The sequence below is a fragment of the Rhinatrema bivittatum genome, chromosome 3, assembly GCF_901001135.1.
Source record: "Rhinatrema bivittatum chromosome 3, aRhiBiv1.1, whole genome shotgun sequence".
NCBI lineage: Eukaryota > Metazoa > Chordata > Amphibia > Gymnophiona > Rhinatrematidae > Rhinatrema > Rhinatrema bivittatum.
In genome coordinates this window covers 228,338,949-228,362,125 of record NC_042617.1, presented here as the reverse complement: position 1 = coordinate 228,362,125, position 23,177 = coordinate 228,338,949, and the positions used below count along the sequence as shown (strand labels likewise).

The 23,177-nt window shown below is 44.7% G+C and overlaps 1 protein-coding gene across 11 annotated transcripts in view; it reads right to left on the bottom strand.

Moving 5' to 3' along the window:
* The window catches only part of PHF10 (PHD finger protein 10), an 885,396-nt gene that overhangs the window by 354,840 nt on the left and 507,379 nt on the right, over positions 1-23,177 (bottom strand). For all 11 annotated transcript variants that reach the window (XR_003855489.1, XM_029594266.1, XM_029594268.1 and 8 more), the window contains one exon: positions 20,307-20,460. Coding sequence is in view for 10 of the 11 variants with exons in the window: in XM_029594266.1 (XP_029450126.1) it covers positions 20,307-20,460 (154 nt within the window). In the remaining variant the exon portion in view is untranslated. The remainder of the gene's footprint in view (positions 1-20,306; positions 20,461-23,177) is intronic.

Below are 23,177 nucleotides of genomic sequence, written 5' to 3'. Positions count from 1 at the left end.
TTCCCATTCTCTAGCCTTTATGGATCCACAGTGCTTATCCCATGCCCCTTTGAAATCTTTCACAGTTTTAGTTTTCACCACTTCTTCCAGAAGGGCATTCCAGGCATCCACCACCCTCTCCGTGAAGAAACACTTCCTGACGTTGGTTCTGAGTCTTCCTCCCTGGAGTTTCAAATCGTGACCCCTAGTTCTACAGATTTTTTTTCCAACGGAAAAGGTTTGTTGACCATAGATCATTAAAACCTTTCAAGTATCTGAAAGTCTGTATCATATCACCCCTGCTCCTTCTCTCCTCCAGGATGTACATATTTAGGTTCTTCAATCTCTCCTCATAAGTCATTTTATGAAGACCATCTACCTTTTTGGGTGCCCTTCTCTGGACTGCCTCCATCCTGTGTCTGTCCCTCTGGAGATACAGTCTCCAGAACTGAACACAGAACTCCAGATGAGGCATCACCGAGGCCCTGTACAAGGGGATCAATACTTCCTTTCTCTTATTAGATATTCCTCTCTCTATGCAGCCCAGCATTCTTCTAGCTTTAGCTATCGCTTTGTCACATTGTTTCACCGACTTTAGATCATTAGACACTATAACCCCAAGGTCTCTCTCCTGTTCCGTGCACATCAGCCCTTCACCCCCCATCAAATACAGGTTTTTTTTCGGATTTCCACACCCCATATGCATGACTCTGCACTTCTTGGTATTGAATCTCAGCTGCCATATCTTCGACCACTCTTCCAGCTTCCTTAAATCCCGTCTCATTCTCTCCACTCCTTCCGGCGTGTCCACTCTGTTGCAGATCTTAGTATCATCTGCAAAAAAGACAAACCTTACATTCTATCCCATCCGCAATGTCGCTCACAAACATATTGGACAGGACTGGTCCTAACATCGATTCTTGCGGCACTCCGCTTGATACCGCTCTCTCTTTAGAGTAAGTTCCATTTACCATCACACATTGTCTTCTGTCCGTCAACCAGTTTGCAATCCAGGCCACCACCTCGGCACTCACTCCTAAGCTTCTCATTTTATTCACAAGCCTCCTGTGTGGGACCGTATCAAAAGCTTTGCTGAAATCCAAGTAGATGACATTGAGTGCTCTTCCTTGATCTGATTCCCTAGTCACCCAATCAAAAAAGTCAATCAGATTTGTCTGACAGGACCTTCCCCTGGTGAATCCATGCTGCCTCTGGTCCAGCAATTCTTTTGACTGTAGATAGTTCATTATTCTTTCTTTCAGCAGCGACTCCATTACTTTTCTGACCACTGAGGTGAGGCTAACCAGCCTGTAGTTTCCAGCCTCCTCTCTACTACTGCTCTTCTCCAATCACTCGGCACCACTCCCATTTTAGGGATCTATTGAACAGGTCATGCAGCGGACTCGCCAGCACATCTCTGAGCTCCCTCAGTATCCTGGAATGGACCTCATCAGGTGCCAGTTAAAGGTGTAGCATTTTTCGCCGCTGAGAGCCGCCGCCAACTGCACACATTCTGCAAGTGATAGCTGGTTCATCGCCCAGAACTTCTGCGATACAAGTACAGTCATAGCAATGCAATTTCTGGCCACCTGAACAGAATTTTGGCCATTTCAATTAATATAAGCGATTCTCAGATCACTACGAAGCAGTTTTGACCGCAGTGACAGCATATCGTCCACAACCTACGTGAAGGCAGCTTCTCTCACATCACAGTGATACTGCCATATATATACAGTACTCCACAGCTTTATCTTGCCAACATCCAGCCCTTGAAGAAGGAGCCTAGCCGCTCCGAAACGTCTAGATGTCGGCTGCATAAGATTGGCCAGACCTCACTTACCTTAACAGCAGCACAAGATAAGTGATACAATTGGATGTAAAAGGCTTTATTACTTTGGCCAGGTTTAATTCAAGTATAAGAGCAGTATACTCACCATTGAAAGTGGACAGTAATCAGCATAAGAGACAAGAGATTCAGTTACCAAATGATTTATGAAGCCTAATGTCATGGCTCACAGACCTGATAGCTATATTATCAATAGCATCGTATGAAGGTATACTTGATCTCACACAGAATTTCCTTGTATAACAGGTCATATATTCACCTTGATTTTGTTTTCTTGTTATATACCTTGGGTATTTATATTAAGTGGATATTGTTTCTGACATAAAGAGCCACTCCTCCCCCTTTCCTGTCCTCTCTGTCCTTCCTTAACAAGTTATTGCCCGGTATTGCCGTATCCCAATCATGAGATTCAGTGAACCACACCTCTGTGACAGCAACCACATCCAAGTCCGCCTCCACCATTAGGGCTTGCAGATCTGGGATTTTATTGCTCAAACTATGAGCATTTGTGCTCATAGCTTTCCAGCTTTTCTCGTTCAGGTTACTGCTTTTCTTGGACTCCTTTTGTGACATATTTAGTTGAGATTTGTTATCCACCACCCTTTTCCCATTCCATTTGTATTTGGGGGGTGACATTCTAATTTCTTTCTGCCACCCCTGGCATCCAGTTTAAATGCCTTATGACATAGGATTTGAATTTATCTCTTAGGATCCTTTTTCCTGCCACAGACAGATGTAAGCCATCTTTGACAAAGACCATTTTGAACTTTTCCCATTTTAGGAATTTGTTCAAGGTTCACAAATCCAGAATAGGACGGAGGTCCCCTGTTCTCTTTGGAATCAAGAAATAACTGGAGTAGAAGCTGCTCCCTCGTTGCTTGCTCGTAGCTTGCTTATTGCGGCGGTTACTACCCCTACTACCCCTAACTAATCAAGCTAGATATTTCAATGGTGGGGGTGGAAGGGAAATAGAACCAAGAGCTAAGAGAAACAGATAAGTATGAGAGAAAAAAACGTGTGAAGCTTGCTGGGCAGACTGGATGGGCCGTTTGGTCTTCTTCTGCCGTCATTTCTATGTTTCTATGTTTCTATGTTGCCCTGGGAGGATGGGTTCAACTGGCTTTGGTGTCGTATCCACCTTACATGAAATTCTTCCATGATAGAGTGTTTGTGTAGGACCACCCTAAGTTCCTGCCTAAGGTGGTGACGGTTTCCATCTAAACCAGTCAATCATCCTACCCACCTTTTTTCAGAAGCCTCATTTGCACCTTTGCCATTACAAGGGTGGAGAGCTCCTTCAAAAGTATTTCCTGATCTGCCAAGAAGCCCCAAGCGTGGCATGGGCGAGAGACTGGCAGGACACCCTGGAAATTTAACCTGTACCCCTGAACAATGGACAGAACCCAATGATCCGAGGTGATAGAAAGCCAATGGTCCGCAAAGAACCATAGCTGACCTATGACCGGAGGGCCCGTCGTCAAGGACACTGGTGACTGGCTTACACTCCTCACAGTCAGTGAAAACCTGTGGCAGGGCACTGGCTGGGGAGCCGGCTGAGGCCTAGGAACTCGTGTTTGCTAAGGGCGAGCTTTAGGGGCAGCCTGTTGAAACCTCACTTTAGTTGCCAGAAGGCAGTACTTCTCCTTGGACAGTAAAAAGGGTGCTGAGGTCCTTGCCTAAGACTGTTGGTCCAAGGTGCTAGCCAGGAGATGCTGGAGTATCTCATAATGATCCTTCAGCTGTGCTACTGCCTCTTTAATCTTGTCACCAAAGAGATTCTCTCCGGTACAGGGCAGATCCAGCAAGCCGTTCCTGAACCTCCGGGAATGGGCACCAATGCCAGTCGCCGTCACCCTTGCTGCCGACTCAAGAGACATCATAGATGGATCGGACCTCATGCCTGTCACACACCAAACCCAGCTGGACCACCTTCAGGAAAGTCTTCCTGCAGTTGCTGAGGCAGGTGCTCAACCAGCTGCTGGACTTGCTTCCAGAGATTCCTGGAATATTGGCTCATATATAGCTGATAGCAGACAATACGAGCCACCAGCATGAAGCCCTGGAAGACTTTCCACCCTAGGGCCCTATGTTCGCGGTCTGGGGGAGCCGAAGCATGATTTTGAGAATACTTAGCTTTTTTGAAGGCAGACTCCACCACCACAGACTGGTGCAGGAGCTGACGCCTCTCAAACCCCTTGGTGGGCTGAACCACATCAGTCTTCCTGTTCACTGGGGTTCCAAGATGGGGTGTTCCCAGAGCTGGACAAATAAGACCTTAACAATGTCATGAACTGAGACAGCCACCATCTCCTTAGGTGCATCCACAAACTGTACAATCTCCAGCATCTTATGTGGGACTTCTCCTCCGTCAGGAGCTGGAACGGGACCAACTCCAATATCGCCCGTACAAAGCCCACAAACTTCAGGTCCTCGGGAGGAGACGGCTCAGAGTCTCTGAAGAGGACTTGGACGCATCATCCCCCCATGGGTCGTATAGGGCATCCTCCTCATTCAGGTTGCCCGGGGACTCCAGTCAAGGAGCCCGGACTATGCCGTTGGCCTGAGGCATCGAGGGCATTGGGAGCTTCAAGGGACCTGGTATGTGCTCAGGCAACGCTGGCCACAAGGTCGGCCACGAAAGCAGAGCCATCGATCCTGACAGCCCACCCTTGTCTGAGAAATTGGCGATGGGAATGGACTCCATTAGGGGCAGCATCAGTGCTCCCAGGGGTATCGAGGGCACCAGCATCAGCTGTGTTGGTACCACACCAAGGAGCAAGTCCACGTGCTTCGGCAACGGTGCCAGCACCAATGGTGCGTGCTCCGGCAACGGTGCCAGCACCAACGGTGCAGGCTCCGGCATCGGCGGCGGGCCCGATGGGGCTGGTAGCTCAATGCTTTGTAGGGGCTCGTCCAACCACCAACTGCACGCTGCGCTGTAATTCCTCAAATGCTGCCAAAAAAAGGACAAACGGAGGAGGAGAAAGCGTGACCTGGAATCACTTGGAGTCCAGAGGGAGACCTGTGTCCGACACCGGAATCAGTGGGGAGCACCTCAGGCCTCCAGCATTGATTGAGAGTAACACCTCCTCAGGGCGGGGCCGTTTCGGGGGCATCTCAGTCGGTGCCTTCCTGAGCCTGGTCTCATGCAAGGACAGAGACTGATGATGGTTTTCTCGATTTCCCATGGTGATCGGCCCGGTCTTTCCCCATGCTGAGGGAGATGGAGACGACCCAGACCTGGAACGAGAAGAAATAGAATAAGGCCAGTCCCCAGCGCCCAATTCGACCTGAGGACCCGGTGGCAGTGGCAAAATCAACAAAGGACCGACAGCCTTTTCCAAAGGGCTTTGATGCCCCTGATGTCGATGCTGAGGGACCAGACGTCCTGGGGCTGAACAGCTTCTTCATTTTGTCAAGGTGCACATGGCTGACCCTTGGGGGTCATTTAGGCACAAAAGTGACACCCCCTTGACAAAAAGTGATGCCCCCAGGCACAAGATTCAGATCTTGTGAGGGTCTGTAATGGACATGGTCCAGGGGCACCGGCAAAAACCTGATGATGCCATTTCAAAAAATAGCTGACGAGGGGTCAATGGTCGGTGGTCACCAGGAACCAGCAGAGTCAGGGATTGACCGTGAATTATGCAAAATCTCACTGTGACGCCCACTAACTAGGGCCGGGACGATGTTGAGGGACCCAGCGCGGGAACAGAGCCAAAGATCACTCAAACACTCATCTGGACAGTCCACCCACCTGCTATGAAAGATCCTCTCTTGAAGCATCAGCTCTCTAGCTCATGCTCTTCCCATAAGTTATGTCTTTCAACATTGAACACTATCACCTGTATACCCCTACCGGTACAATTCAACCTTACCTACCAATTATTTGCAGTTATCGTATCATTTATTCATGTTATTTGAAGAATTTTTTTTTTTTTGTCGCCTATTTTATATATCTTTTTTACATTTAATATTTAATATTTATTGATTTCCGTTCTTGTGTTCAATAACCTGTTAACTGTTTAATGTAACGCTGCACGTTCGCTGTTCAATAATCTGTCTATTGTTTAATGTAACGCCTTACTGGCGACAGTTTTGTTATATGGAAACCAACTTGATTTGATATGTATATCGAGAATGTCGGTATATAAAAACCCTAAATAAATAAATAAATAACATGGAAGTTTTCCTACAAAAATAGCGTGAGTTCCACATCCGCGGGATGACAGCTCTGTGGAAAAGAAGAGACTAAAGAGGGACTCCGCTTGGATGTGGGGATAGGGGCATGCTGCACATGCTCAGTGTCAAGTTTCTAGAAACTTTGACAAATGTTTTCCATGCCGGGCTCCATCTGATGTCGTCAACCACTTGTGAGGACTACCATCCTGCTTGTCCTAGGAGAATATAGATTTTCCCAGTGGTCTGATGCCTTCTATATTTTATAATTAAAGGAAGAATGGACTGTGTTGTTCTGGGCAGCTGATTGAACCAGAATTGAATTTACATTCCTTTCAGCAGTTGCAGGAGAGTTGGTCTCTAACTACTAAGCAATTTTATGGATATCTGCAGGCACGTCATTATTGTTTGAAGGTTTGCAATAGTGATCTCTCGCAAGTCACTCTTTCTGAAGATGAGGAAACTTTTTTTTTTTTTTTTTTAGAAATTGTCCAGAGGTTCAATAAGATTGGTATCCAGGTCCCTTTCTTAAAGAAAACTCTTTCAACTGATCATTTAGACAAATTGTCAGAACTTTGGGAAGCAGATTTGCAGTTGGATACATGGGTCAAAGATAAATTAGCGGTGTTCAGTGCGGTATACAGGAATTTGAAAGCAGTTAATGTTAGAGAAGTTCAATTTAGGGTATTGCGTCATATTTATCTTGCTTGGGCAAGGGGAGTGTGGATAGGTCTGAGGAACTCTGAGATGTGTCTCAGATATAAAATTCAAAAACGAGATCTGTGACACACATTCACAGAGTGTCATAAAATTAAGCCCTTTTGGGCACATGTTTTAGCACTTCTAGAAAGAATTATGGGAGTCTCTCTTGATTGCTCTGGTAAAATGATATATCTTCATCTGTTTGGCCAAGTGGAAGAAGAAAGTTTTTGAGTGTTGCTTTTACTATGGCAAAACAATTGATTCTTTCAACATGGGGGGGGGGGGGGGGAAGAGACATTGAATGTCAGTAGCTGGAAGAATTTGATGGCTATCCACTTCCTGTAAGTGGTATTGCGGAAGGACATCGCTATTCATAGTGGGGTAGATTTTATAAAACAGCGCGAGCGCTTACTTTTGTTGGCGCACCAGGCGCAAACAAAAGTATGCTGGATTTTAGTAGATACGCGCGTAGCCGCGCGTATCTGCTAAAATCCTGGATCGGCGCGCGCAAGGCTGCCGATTTTGGGCAGACAGCGCGCGCCGAGCCGCGCAGCCTGTCTCCGTTCCCTCCGAGGCCGCTCCGAAATCGGAGCGGCCTCAGAGGGAACTCCCTTTCGTCCTCCCCTCACCTTCCTCTACCTAACCCACCCCCCTGGCCCTATCTAAACCCCCCTCCTACCTTTATCCCTGGATTTACGCCTCCCGGAGGCGATCCGGGGGCGGTTCCGGAGGGCGTGGCCACGCCCCGGACCGCCCCGGCCCGAAACCACGCCCCCGGGCCCGCCCCCGAAACGCCGCATCCCGCCCCCAAAACGCCGCGCCGATCGGCCCCGCCCCCGACACATCCCCCTCGAAAAACCCCGGGACTTACGCGAGTCCCGGGGCTCTGCGTGCGCCGGCGGGCCTATGGAAAATAGGCGCGCCGGCGCGCAAGGCCCTGCTCGCGTAAATCCGGGCGGATTTACGCGAGCAGGGCTTTTAAAATCCGCCCCAGTTTTACAGACTTTAGAAGAATATTTCTCATTGTGGGAAAAAGTAAGATGGCTGTACATCATAGATCAGATATCCTGAATATATGGAGGAGATATTTCTAGCAACACTGCAATGGAAGTTTCTGTGGAATGTGGTGGAGAGAGTATGTGGATGAATGGGGTGAATAATTGGCTTTTGAGTGGTGGATGGATGGGGGATTTAAAAAAATGTGTATGGTAAGAGGTTGGCTAGAACTCAGTATAGCTATGTCTTACAAATTTGAGGTTCTCTATGCTGTATGTAACTGGTTTTCATTAACATGTGTTCTGTGTTAATGTTTCACTGTAATAAAGAGATTATTTAAAAAAAAAATTTCAGCCCAAAAAGCATTTTCAGCTCAAAGTGTTCATAAACAAAAGTCAATTCAGTGTCCAATTTCAAAACAAAAATTCACAAAGGCTTTGTGCTGTCAACAAAATCCAATATACAATGTCAAATTAAAGTTCTTAGCTTTGAAGTGTTTCTTGTAACCTGCTTACTGCCAACAGGTTCTAACACCAGAATTTGGAAGAGCTGCCTCAGGCAACCTATGTAGAAAAGAATGACCTTAGTTTAATGTAACATCATTCAATACATAATAAGGGTTAATCAAAGTTATGCTCAACATCACATGACCGCCCTAAAACAAACAAAAATGTATCAAGGTAACAAAAAAGATGCAACCCCTCAAAACAACATGAATCATTGGAGTTAAGATTCATTCCAGCAGAAACTTTAGGTCTCAATCTATGAATCAAACATTGTTCAAGCTATAAAATATTGATTCAAATCACCTCCACATAAAGAAGGCACAATAATATCTAATATGCCCATCGTAGTTCATTGCAAAATTGATTATCTGCTAAACAATTATTTACCTTAGGGTCTTCTAATCCATGATTCAAAATGCAGCTGTGATGTTCTATCATTTTCTTGAAAGATATATATAACTAAGCACAAGGGAAGACCACAAAATAAACCACAAAGGAATAGTTATTACAACTTGAACAATATTGGATTCATAGACTAAACACTACATCTCCTGCTAGAATGAATGTTCACAATGATTGGCCTGTGTTTTTTTGTTTTTTTATGATGGGTAACATCTTTTAACCTTGATAAAGTGTTTTTTGTTTAGGGTGGTCATGTGATGTTGAGTGGGACTTTGACTAACCCACATTATACAATGAACGTTACTTAACACTGACATCAGTCTTTTCTGCATGGATTCCCTGAAGCAGTGCTTCACACCACTGCTGTCGGGATCTGTAGGCAGTAAGTAGGTTACTTTACAGCTAAGCACTTAAATTTGATATTATATTGGATCTTTTTGAAACACAAAGACTTTGTTAATTTATGCTTTGGAGTGGGACACTGAACTGACTTCTGTTTATGAACACTCTGGGCTGAAAATGGTTTTGGACTACAGGTTCAAGAATAGACACTTTCAACAGAAAATACACTGGAATTAAAGAGTGGCAAATGACGATCATAGTGTGGACTGTTTTGGTATGATTAGTTAGCTAATAATCTTTGGTCTTGATGCCTTTTACAATTTACATTTTTATTTTGGGTTTAAATATTTTCTTTCCATTGGTTATATTGTTTGATGTTTGATCAAACTCCTGTTTGATCATCTTTTTCTTCTAACCGGACATCTATTCTATTGTTTTTCCTGCTAGCACTCAAAAGTGCTATTGAGGGACTGCTGAGGCAGCAAGGCAAAAATTAAAAACTGAAAACTGCAAAAGCAGAATGAGAAAAAACTCAAAGCTCATACAAAAAACAACTGAGCGGCTCACAAGGCAGCATGCTCAGGACCTCCCAAGCATACTAAGTAGTAAATCTTTACTGAACTAGAAAGATAGGTCCATTCGGTGCAATCGAATGTCATCACTCACGTATCATGGCTAATTCAGCCCTGCTTGTCAAGGAGAAAAGGAAAATATCTTCGCAGAAAGAAAAAGTGTTTCCACATTGGAGCATTTATGTATCTTCTGGAAGTGGAGGATGAATCAAAGTGACAGAAGGGAGGGCTTTGAAGCATGAAACAGTGGTCTTTTATCATATCCATTGCTTCTTTAACATGGTCTCCAAAGAGGTTTTAACCAGTGCATGTCATGCCTGCGAGTCTCTCATGCACATCTTCCCGGAATCCTGAGGCTCATAGCCAGGAGATCTCATGCCCCTAAAGCCATCACCAAGACTCATGATGCCATCTCCAAGCATATGTGAAGCGAATTAGATGCTTTCCACATTTCTTTCTTTTTTCATCAGGTAAACAGATTCTTCCTTTCTCTCTTGAAGGAGAAAGTTGATGAATTCAATACCTTATGTAGATTAGAATGCATGTATTCAACCAGTTAGAGTTGGTGAGAAGCTATGTGGGGTAGTTGAACACAGTGTTCTATAATATCTTCTTACTGAAAAAGACCAACATCTTAAGATCACAGCCAAAGAGGATTCATTAGATTTCTAAGCCTTTTCAGTATGGATTCAATAATCACAGATTGGAGTGATAGCTGGGTTTTGTTGAATCCAAGAGCCTTTTAGATATGATATTTTGTGTCTGCCTTCATTGAGACAGAAGGTAGTGGAGTCTCCCACACATGAATCTGAACTTCCTTAATAATCTGGTGGATGGGCACAGCTACCAGTTCCTGAGGGGTGCCCAGATATTTCGGAAAAGCAAAAACTGGAGACCTGGATTTATTTAAATTAATTTAAAATAAGAACATAAGAAAATGCCATACTGGGTCAGACCAAGGGTCCATCAAGCTCCGCATCCTGTTTCCAACAGTGGCCAATCCAGGCCATAAGAACCTGGCAAGTACCCAAAAACTAAGTCTATTCCATATTACTGTTGCTAGTAATAGCAGTGGCTATTTTCTAAGTCAACTTAATTAATAGCAGGTAATGGACTTCTTGTCCAAGAACTTATCCAATCCTTTTTTTTTTTTAATTTTATTTTTATTAAGCATTTCAATTTTTCAAAAGGATTTTACACAGTATTGAACAAGATATTATTATACAAACATTTATATATGACAAATCATTGCCCATATAACTGTGATAGCCCAGATAGATTTATCAGAAATAATGAGATTCTGGTAAAATGAAAAGAGCAGATTTCTATAGAAATACTTCCTCAAACATTAATGTAAGAGAACCATATACATTTATTCCCCTCCTTAACCTAAGGTTTTCTGGATCTAAGAGTCCAGGTATGAACGCAGTTGTTCTGGCAAATTGAATACATATCTCATATTTTGAGATAATACAATACGACGACATGGGAATCGTAAAATAAACTTGGCTCCTCGTTGAGTGACTTTATCCTGCATTAAAAGAAACTCTCTTCTCCTAATCTGAGTATTATAAGATATATCAGGGAAGATTCTAATGGAGTGCCCATGAAAGTTTACATTCTGATATTTAAAATACAGCCTAAGGGGGGCGCTCGCGAGCAGCGCTACAAGATGGCCGCCTAGTAGCCGGGCTCCCTTCGCATGCTCTCAAATTAGCATTTCGAAAGATACCAAACTGCATTTTTCAGCCTCCAGATATCTGTTTTCTGTAGCGCTCTGAGCAGGGATGGCTGCGAAAAAGAAACCGGCTGACCTAAAACGGTTTTCATTCAGTAAAATCGCCGGTGAACTGCCGGCGGACGATGGCGACGCACAGGCCTCGCAGCCACGAGACGAGACAGGCGAGGCTGGCGAATCGGACTCCGGACCCGAGCCTTTGGCGGAGCGGGTGACTGGGGGATTACATCCCGACATCCCTACCAGGTCTGAGATTCGCTCGTGGTTTTGCGAAATCCGCACGGATCTAAAAAGTTATAAGGCGGATTTGCAAGCTAGCATGACCGAACTGCGGGAAGACTTTAATACATTGGGGCGCCGCGTGGTCGATATGGACACTAGACTCGACGGACAAAGTGCGCATTTGGACTCCCTCTCCGATCAAACGAAGCAGACGGCACTCACTACAGATGCCCTGCAAGAGAAAATCGAGGACCTTGAGAATCGGGCGCGCCGCTCTAATCTGCGCATCCGTGGGGTTCCTGAAACCGATCTATTCCAAGACTGCATGAAGACGGCGGTGACCATATGCAGGGACATCATCCTCGAGCATAGAGCGCCGGAGATGGAGTCCCAGCCTGATCCGCAGATAGTGCTAGAGCGCGCCCATCGAGCCCTGGGACCGCGGAGAGACAATCAGCCCCGTGATATTGTTCTAAAGTTTCTTAATTTTCAGCAAAAGGAAGAAGTGTTTGCTTTAGCGCGGGCTCACCCCGGCTGGACTTGGCAGGCTTGCGCCCTCGGATTTTATCATGATCTAGCACCCTCCACGCTTCAGAAAAGATATAATTTGCGAGAGGTTACCACAGCCCTTCGGCAGGAAGAAATCAAATACCGGTGGGCTTTTCCATTTGCCCTTATGTTTCAATACAAGGGGGTTTCGTATAAAATTAAATCTTTGACGGAAGCGGCGCATGTTTTTCAAGAAGCTGGGCTTTCCCATACTTTTGCTATCGACACTTCGGCTCCCAGAACGACCCGGGCGGACGCAACTCCAAGATGGCGGAGACCGGGAGCTGGTAAAGGCCGCTTGAGACGTCAGCCTACGCCCAGCGCATTGCCGCCCTTGGACCAGGGCTGAACAGTTGACCTTTACAGCATGTGTTTTCTCTACTGGTTGCCTTGTGCTGCGGCAAATATTTGTGTTTTCTGACTAGATTGTTGCCTATACTAGGTTGTCCGGTTGGCCTGGTTTGATATTTTTTCTTTGTAGTAACTTTCGATTTTCCAGTTCAGGACTGAGGCGGGTTTGTCTCACTATTACGTTATGCAGTTTCTTGTTGAAACCTTTCCATGTACCTGATTATTATATAGAGCATGTGGGGGGGGGAGGGGGGTTGAGGGGCGGCTGTTGGTGCTGTGTCACTGTACCCCCCAGGGTTGAGGTCCGTGAGACACAAGCGGACTCTCATTTTTGTGAACCCACTTGTCACAGAGTATCTTTTTTCTCCCATGCGGGTTCCAATGGTTTTTGCACACCCTAACTGGGACACAAGGCTCCCTAGTGGCCGTCCCATTCTTGGGTTTTGGTTTATAGGCCGGGTGGTATCTTTGAGTATCTTTTCTAGCGTTTTTATCCCCTTTTTGGTCTCTCATGATTAGAATTGTCTCTCTCAATGTAAGGGGGCTCAATACCTATAGGAAGCGCTTCCTCCTCCGGCAGGAACTCCAACTTCAACACGCTGATATAGTTTATGTACAGGAAACACACCTTAAGCCCAAACATGGGCGCCTCTTGGAATTTAAATCCTACCCTCATGTTTATCATGCTGGTTGCGGCAGGGGAGCTAAATATACAGGTACGGGAATTCTGCTCTCGGCTTCTCTAGTCCATGATTATATCTCTCACATTGCAGACCCGGCGGGCCGGTACCTTTTGCTGAAAATAAGGGTGGACCTTCAGGTTTACACCCTGGTTTCGGTTTACGCACCCAACAAAGCAGGTGGTCCTTTTTAGTCCGACTTGAAGAATTTACTTTTGAACCATGCCGAGGGCTCCATTATTTTAGGGGGAGATTTTAACACCTCGATACAGCAGAGTTTGGATAACTCCACGTTAGCCTCTCATGCCCCTTCATCCTCACGCAAACAACTGAAGTCCATCATGACAGAATGGTCTCTTTTAGATATCTGGCGAGTACGTTATCCTCACTCTAGATCCTACTCTTTCTACTCTCACCCTCACAATAGTTACTCCAGAATTGATTATTTCCTGGTGGATAAGCAGTTGGGCAATAGGGTTCAAAAAGTGGATATTGACGCGATATCTTGGTCTGATCATGCTCCCATTACTTTGGATCTGGACATGAGTGTTGAGGATCGGGGTGACAGTTTCTGGAGATTAAATGAGTCTCTTCTCCAGGACAACTCATTTGTCCAGAGGCTTGAACCTCAGATTTCTGAATATTTCCTGCTCAACTCTGTTGATATTACTAACCCAGGTATTGTTTGGGACTGTTCGAAGGCGTTTGTTAGAGGCTTACTGATTGCCAGAGCGTCAGCCTGTAAACGCACTCAACAACAGACCAGGGTAGCGTTAATGCGTACAATCCAGCTCCTTTCTCAAGAACATATGCGCACTTTTTCCCCGAGATGTTATCAAAAACTACTGGCGGCGAAATCTGAATTATATAAATTAGATAATGCTCGATTACTCCATGCGTTGGAGATTACCAAGCAGACTTATTATGAGGGAGGGGATAAGGCCGGGAGACTACTGGCACGCAGCCTGAAAGCTAAGATGGCGCGTAACAACATCTCCAAAATTAAATCTAGTCAAGGCCCTCTTCTCACGGCTTCTAAGGGGATACGGGAAGCGTTTTCTGAATTTTATGGCCATCTGTATCAAGCGGATGCTCAGATTTGCCAGGACCGTATTAATCAATATTTAAGTGGGGTCCAGTTGTCGAATTTAACTATGACCCAACAACAGACGCTGGATGCCCCCATTACGGAAGAGGAAGCCCTTGCAGTAATTAAGAGTCTTAAGCCGGGTAAGGCTCCAGGGCTTGATGGCTTGTCGGGTGTCTACTATAAGAAGTGTGCTTCCTTTATAGTGGGTCCCTTGGTGAACTTCTTTAATAGTCTTCGGGATGAAGGCGCTATTCCCCACCAAGCTAATGTGGCCGGCATAACGGTTATTGCTAAACCGGGACGAGACCCGACCCTTTGCGCCTCCTATAGGCCCATTTCACTAATTAATGTTGACCTCAAAATTTTGGCCCGGATATTAGCCCTTCGGCTTAACCGATATCTCCCTTCCCTTATTCATAATGATCAAGTGGGCTTTGTACCCCAACGCATGGCCGCTGATAATATCCGCAAAGTGCTGGATTTACTATGGTGGGTTCAGAAGGTTAGGGAGCCCGCCCTCTTGCTTTCTTTAGACGCTGAAAAGGCGTTTGACCTGGTACATTGGCCTTTTCTATTTTCTACCATGCAAACCATGGCCTTTGGACCCTATTTTCTCCAATGGCTTCAGAAATTGTATGATCACCCTCAGGCGCGGGTCAAGGTTAACAATGGGTACGGGTCAGCCTTTGATATTGGTAGGGGTACCAGACAAGGATGTCCCTTATCCCCGTTGTTATTTGCCCTTTACCTGGAACCACTTACCATTAGAATTCGGGAATCTTTGGACATTAAGGGGGTCGAGCTAGGTGGTTACGAGTACAAGTTGTCTTTATTTGCAGACGACGTACTGTTGTTTCTGACTGAACCCCTGCCCTCCCTTCAGGGGGTAAAAAAGGAGCTGGATATGTATAGTGAGGTATCGGGTCTCAAAGTTAATCTGGATAAGTCAGAATTACTGAATATTAATTTGCCTCCGGAGGCTGTGCAACAGATCAAGGAGCGATTTTCTTTTAAATGGGCTAAATCACACATCAAGTATTTGGGTGTACGTATCTCCTCCTCGATAGCTGACTTATTTCAGTTGAATTATGTGCCTTTGGTTGACAAAATTACTATTGACATGAGCCGCTGGAACAGTGGTCTATATTCTTGGCTTGGCAGAATTGCCATTGTTAAAATGAGTATTTTGCCCAAATTCCTATACCTGTTTTCTTCCCTACCTGTTTATATCCCTGCCGCTATCCTGCGTAATTGGCAACGTAAGATATTTGATTTCATATGGCGGAGGCGCCCCCCTCGCTTACCACGTAGCCTTCTCTGTCTCCCAAAACAACAGGGCGGATTGGGCGTTCCTAATTTTACCCGCTATTATCAGGCTGCCCAACTGCGAGCCCTTATAGACCTCAACCGAGCTACTTCACCTAAGCAGTGGGTCCACCTCGAACAGTCCATAGTGGGCTCTATGTCGCTCTCTGCCATGCCTTGGTTACCGCGAGAGGTGTGGCGTCCGATACATTATATGCCATGGGCCCTCGAAACTACACTGCGCATATGGGGCCAGACTCGCAAGTTACTGTTAGGTGACTTCACTTATTTTTATCAATCCTCTCTAGCCTTTACTGATCGCTTTACTCCTGGGAGAACCTCCCCCCTTTTTCGCACCTGGCGGGAGAGAGGGATTTTTACTGTAGGCCACTTCCTCTCGCAGGACACTCTCCTCCCGAGGGACTGTGTAGCCCTCAAATACAATTTGCCGCCCCTAAACTTTTTTGCTTATGGACAAATTGCACACTTCATTCGCTCCCTGCAACGCACTGGTCAGCTTAGACCTGGCAGATCCATTTTAGAGACATATTACCTCTATAGCGATTGTCTTCGGGGTGTCATCTCTAAGCTATACCAACTTTTTTTCCAGCAAGGGGTAGAGACCTGTACCTTTGTTAAGCAATGGGAGGCGGATTTACACCTTCACTGGGGGGTGCAATCCTGGGTTGATATCCTCCAATCAGTTAGGCAATGCTCCGTTTCTTCCAAACTTCAGGAAAACTGTTATAAAATAATTTATCGGTGGTATCTTACTCCTGATAAACTTCATAAATTCTATCCCTCAGTGGAGGATAAATGTTGGCGCAACTGTGGGGAAGTGGGCACTTATTTGCATATTTGGTGGCACTGCCCATTATTGGCCCCTCTCTGGACGGAGTTGTTTAACTGGCTCGGTACTATGCTGGCCATTGATTTTAGACCGGCTGCTACGGTTGCTTTGTTGTGTGCTTTCCCCGATACGGTGCCCAAGCAGTTTCACCGGGTTTGTGCCCAAGTGTTTGTGGCCGCACGTAGTCTTATAGCCGCCCAGTGGAAATCAGGGTCTATCCCCTCATTGCAGGAGATTAAGACGAAACTTCATATGTATTATCGATTAGCCTACTTGACGGCCTCCAGACGTCAACGTATTTCCGCCTTCATGGCATCCTGGAAGCCATTGGTCAATGCACTCGGCTTGGACTGATATCTTTCTGTCGCCAGTATGTACTAGTTACTACTATAGGGGTGGGGACTGGGGGTGCTTCCTGTAGGTTACAGTTGCTTCTTTTACTCAATACCGCACTAGCCGTTGATTCTCTGCTATATCCCTGTGTGTGCTTTATGGCACTTTTATATCTTAGTTTGTCTTCATTGGAGACTCGTATTTGTTGTATGATACTATTTGGATACTCTGTAAGGGGGGAGGGGGGTGGGGGGGGAATGGGGGTTACCTCTTCGAGGCGCCACAGGGTAGTGGCTCTCGTGCACTTCGAGAATGCTGTATATTCTTTGTTTGGCTTCTTATGTGCTTGTGCGTTCTTGTTATATAATGAATAAAAATTGTCAAATTCAAAAAAAATAAAATACAGCCTAAGAACTATGTCTCGCTGAGACATATCTGTAAATTGGACTATTAAAGTGGCTCTTGATTTAATCTCCATATCAGATGATTTTTCTAATAATTCTGACAAGTTAGTGTCTTCCCCTTGATCTCCCTGATTTTGGTCCTGTGCTCATTCAAGGGGCACAGGTTGAGATATATAATATATCCTCGATATTACAGGAATAGTTGCTTCTGTGTATTTTAATACCTTAATAAGATAACTCCTGAATAACTCCCTAGGCGATAGTAAATGGGTTTTGGGAAAATTTAATATTCTTAAATTAGTTCTTCTAATCTGATTCTCTAACTGCTCGATTTTTTCTGCGTGAATCTTCTCAGATTTGATTAAGTTAAGTTGTACATTTTCTATTTCCTTTGTTTTAACTCCCAGGGCAGTTACCGATCCCTCTATCTGTTCCACTTTAGATTGCATTATCTTATTACTACTTAAGCCATCTTGAACAAGTTTAGCCAATTCATTAATAGATTTTTGCATGGTAAAAATCATGCTTCCAATTTCTTCTAAGGTAAATTTAGTAGGTGTAATCACTATAACATCCTGCTTAACTCCCACCTGGTCTCCCTCTAGATCCTTTTCCTTAGAAGCCATTACGAGACTAAATTCTTCCCCCCCCCCCCCCTTCAATTATAGGGGTAGAAGTAAGATTCAGTCTAGGTACTTCGGTGATAATATCTCCTTCCCTATTCCTCGTAGGCGGTTCTGGTGTTATGGGGGCACCAGGGCTCAATGATGTTTCAATTGTCAAAGGGGATTGGCCCTGCTCCTGGTCAAATTCCTTAGCGACTTCGCTTCCTGGCGTAAGAATGGTTCTTACAAAGTGATCCGAAATAAGTGGTTGTTTAATATTAGAAACAGGTATAGGAGTAACAACTTTACCTTTTCTCTTGGTATGTGGCATTACCAGAGAAAAGAAAACCCACAATTTTATAAAGAAAATTTCAGATACCTCAATTCAGGATCCTTTGATACACTATAATTTATTTTACCAGACTCTTGTGACCGCTGATAATAATCTTCAACTTAACGATAGTCTCCTGCCAACTCCGACAAACCCTGGCGAAGCCCGGCAAAGCCGTGCCGACGGTGAATCGCGCCATCTAGACGCCGTTGATATGGGCGTCCTGGAACTCCTCCCCCTGACGTCAGAGCTCAGGGGCGGACAGGGGAAAGCAGGAAATCAACTGCAAGGCAATGTCAGCTGCTCCAGCGTTAGTAAAATGAACAAGGAAAAGCACAGCAGGTAAATCCTTTAGCAGGGCAGCGTCTACTACCTCCAACAAAGGCAAAGTCAGCAGTATTCCTCACCACCCAGACGCCGTTGATATGGGCGTCCTGGACCTCCTCCCCCTGACGTCAGAGCTCAGGGGCGGGCAGGGGAAAGCAGGAAATCAACTACAAGGCAATGTCAGCTGCTCCAGCGTTAGTAAAATGAACAAAGAAAATCACAGCAGGTAAATCCTTTAGCAGGGCAGCGTCTACTACCTCCAACAAAGGCAAAGTCAGCAGTCTTATCCAATCCTTTTTTAAACACAGCTATACTGACTGCACTAACCACATCCTCTGGCAACAAATTCCGGAGTTTAATTGTGCGTTAAGTAAAAAAGAACTTTCTCCGATTAGTTTTAAATGTGCCACATGCTAACTTCTGAATTTCCTGGAGAATCTTCATGTTCAAAGTCAAACTCATCAGATTGATATGACAGATCCCAGGACTCCTCAAGACTTATGATCTAAAAACAGCAGTGGCCAACTCTGGTCCTCAAAAGCCAAAAACAGATCTGATTTTCAGGCTGTTCACAATGAATATGCATGAGAGAAATTTCATGCATTGCCTCCATTGTATGCAAATATATTTCATGAATAATCATTGTGAATAACATGAAAACCAGACTTGTTTGTGGCTCCTAAGGATCGGTGTTAGCCACCCATGCTCTAAAATAAGCAGTTTTTCCAAGGTATGATATGGCACTATCCTGGCTGTCTCCACACCGCAAAGGACTCAGAGTTAAGCATCAAGACACTGAAGGAAAGGTTTCCCTTTCCATCATTAAATCGGCTCACACATGGTGTGGACAGTCTTGGTGCCACAGGGTAGTAAGACATTCCTGGCGCCAAAACTGACTTACCTACTGCTTGGGCATGGGTCTTAAGGACAGTTCTATCTGTGTCACAGTCAAAGTAGAGGCACTCAGTACCAATAACTCAGCTTAAGTCCTGAGATAGCCTTGAGGATCCTCTAACTCAAAAATCTTCTCTAAAGTCATTGGTACCAAAACCAGGGAAACAATAGCAAACAAGACATCCTCCTGAGTTGTAGAGAGGAAGAGCTGATGGTTACAGCATGGGCCACTGGAGATTATCGCAGGTTTCATGCCAATGTGGAGGCTGAGCTTACATCCTTCCATAGCTACTTTTGAGTAGGAATGGGTAAAAGCCTCTACCTTCAAGCTCTTGGCCTCGAGCACTATTGGGGAATGGCACCTCCGCACAAGGATTTATCCTTCTCCTTTGATAAGAGGGGATGTGCCCTACACCTGGACCTCTTCCATGGCCTTGGATCCAAAGAGTGTGATGAGTCACTAATGGACACCATGGATTTGTTTGACACTAATACCTTTAGTGCCAACTGTGGATTGAAATTTAAAAATGTGACAAAGATATCCAGAAACTTCAGTCTGCTGAACTTGAAGGCGTTAGACAACATTTTCACACAGATCCTGCAACCAGAGATGTCATGGTTTTACCATCATACCTTTTGAAGCCACTGACTTGCTTCTGTGCCAAGGTGAGGAAAAGTGACAAAGCAAAATCAAAGACAATGGTGAAAAAAGGCTGGCATGCAACTGCTAACACTCTATGAAACTAAAAAACAGCTGAAAAAATGCCAAAAAAGTGTAACAAAAGATAGGGTGATTGACAAACACTACACCAATAAACAGGCATTTTAATGATGTACGCCAGATGAAAACAGAGATAAATGTTTGAAAGAACTTGTGCATCAAATCTTTCGAGTGAATGAAACTAGAATGAGGGAGCTTGCAAAGCAGCAGGTATACAGGAATGTCTATGCAAGCTCAGGAAAGCCTTTTATGCTTTTCTGAACTCAGTTTTTTCATATCAACGTGATTGGATAATATTACCCACTTTGTGATTCATTATCCTGCATTTTAACTAAGAAATTAACAGCACACTTCTTAAGAATAGACTACAATTATATCTTACTGAGGAGCCTTTGTTTTTCCTTTTTTCATCACCTCGATCATCTTCTGCATCATCTGAATCTCCATCACTGTCTAAAGCCAGTAGCTCTGGATCTAGCGGGGGCTCATAGAGAGCTGTGTTTAGAGGCAAATAACGAAGCTCATCTGGGGAATATCTAAAAAGCAACATCGGTTGTCAGTTACAATTTTATATATAGACCAATGAAATATGCAAGCATAATTTTATTGCAAGTAGACAAAAAAAATTTCACATATTATACATTTGTGGTTCTCAAACATTCTTTGGTCTCCAAAATGCTAACCTTATTTTATAACGAGCTGATTATATTGCCACATTTTAGTGATTTGTAATATATTCATTCTGTAGTGTAGGACTTTTCATAATCATACAAACTGTAGAGAAATTTGGAATTATATTATCTGTTATTGGACCAATATAATAGTTATCCAAAATGACAATGTGCAAGAGCTTTCAAGACCACAGATGCCTTCCTTTGGTGTTATATTTAGATAATTCTTATTTAGTCCAATAAAAATGATCGCAACCTGCAAATAATCCAGTTTTTTCAGGACCAATATCTCTATAAAAGTTCATCTTGAATGAAATGTACAAAACTAATACTAAAAAATTAATTTTTACTATAAGAATTAAAAATATTTGAAGATGGATCAAAAAATGAAAATTATTTGTACATAATATATATTTAAATTAATTTAATACAAAAATAACAGGAAGGAGTCTAAAAAGGCTAAAGATGAGATTGTGGAAAAATGGCCTTCAGGACCAATGAATATGATGAGCCAATAATGAGATTTAGGACTGATCTCTCGCCATAGTACAGAATGCATGAGCTGCCTCATTAAAATATACATGAAGTTTATTAGTCCTATTTGACAATGCTAAATGGCTTCTCTGGATCAGCAACATCTAGAATTTGGTTGAGGAAACAGATTATGCACAAGGAGTGACATCAATGCAATTTAAGCGAAATAAATAATAAAATATATGCCTGCACTTCAGTCACAACCCTGCCTTATTTAAATATTTTCTGCAGCAGATACATGGCTTAACTCCATAAGCTATAACAGGAAAAAAATACCAGCAGCAAGATAAGAAAATTATTCCTTACCTGCTAATTTTCGTTCCTGTAATACCATGGATCATTCCAGACGGTGGGTTATGTTCCATATCCAGCAGATGGAGTCAGAACACAAAATTTCCAGGGGAGGAACCATATAACCACGCCTCCCCTGTAACAGCTCTCAGTAACTAGACTAACAAAGCCCAAAAGAGAGAGACTAAAAAACAGAGGGATCAAGTAATCAAAGAAGGAATTGAAATAACCGCTGTCTAAATAAACAGCAACTAAATTCTGAACAGTGAACTTGCGAACAGCAGTGCGTGAACAAAAAAGACGCGCAGTATTCGAAATACAGAGTACAAGATTGTTAAGACAGGTAGGCAGGGATGTCCCACAAGCAAACCCCCAAACCAAGGGAGGGTGTCTGGAATGATCCATGGTATTACAGGAACGAAAATTAGCAGGTAAGGAATAATTTTCTTTTCCCTGTACATATCAGGATCATTCCAGACGCTGGGATGTACCAAAGCTTTACCATCACGGGTGGGCCGCAGACAGCCCTGCTCGTATTACCTTGTCTCTAAGCTGACCGCCCGACGGAGCACCGACGTCCAGGCGAAAATGTCTCGTAAAAGTATGCATCGACTTCCAGGTGGCCGCCCTACAAATCTCCTGAGTAGAAACGGAAGAGCTCTCCGCCCAAGATGTCGCCTGGGCTCGAAGAGAATGAGCCTTGACAACCAGTGGAGGGAGACTTACCTACGCCAAGGTACGCCGCTATGACCTCTCCCTTCAACCACTGCGCTATAGATTGTTTGGAGGCCATGCAACCCTTCCGGGGTCCGGACCAGAGGATAAACAGATGATCGGAGAGCCGAAAATCATTAGTCACCTCCAGATAGCGTATCAGAGACCGCCGTACATCCAGTCTACGCAGGTCTCCAGACTCAGAAGAGGCAAAAGATGGTAATTCCACCGATTGGTTGAGGTGGAATGCCGAAACCACTTTAGGGAGAAAAGAAGGAACCGTCCTCAGCGAAACCCCTTCAGGCTTGAAACGAAGGTATGGTTCACGACAGGATAGGGCCTGCAGCTCGGAAATACGTCTTGCTGAACTGATTGCTACGAGAAAAATGGTCTTGAGAGTGACGTCCTTGATGGTAGCCGAGCTTAGAGGTTCAAACGGCGAACCACAGAGGACTCGGAGCACCAGATTCAGATTCCACGACGGACAAGGTGGGCGAATCGGAGGCTTCAAGTGTTTCACTCCTTTAAGGAAACGGGAGACGTCCGGATGCGAGGACAGAAACTCCTTATTTCCACTGCGAAGAAAAGCCCCCAAGGCCACCACCTGAACCCGAAGAGAATTGTAAGCAAGACCCAAATCCAAACCTGCCTGCAAGAGGGAACTGCAGATAGCCGCCCGCATCCCTAAGGCCGAGACCTCAAAGATACGCTTGAGGTAAACCTCCAGCTTCCAATCCTGCATATCCTTCAACGCCGTCCCTCCAGTGACAGGAATAGTGGTATGCTTTGTGACCGCTGATACCGCAGAATCTACGGCGGGAACCTTGAGAATTTCCAAAAAATTGGCCGGTAGAGGATACAATTTTTCCATGGCTCAACCGACCCTAAGGTTGGCATCCGGGGAATCCCATTCCGGAGTGATCAACTGCAAGATCTTGTGATGAGTGGGAAAAGACTTGCTAGAGGCCGCAGTCCTGCTAAGAGGGGGTCCCCCTTCTTGAGAGCCGGGTCAGGTCCCACCGGTTCCGGAGGTGGATCAATAT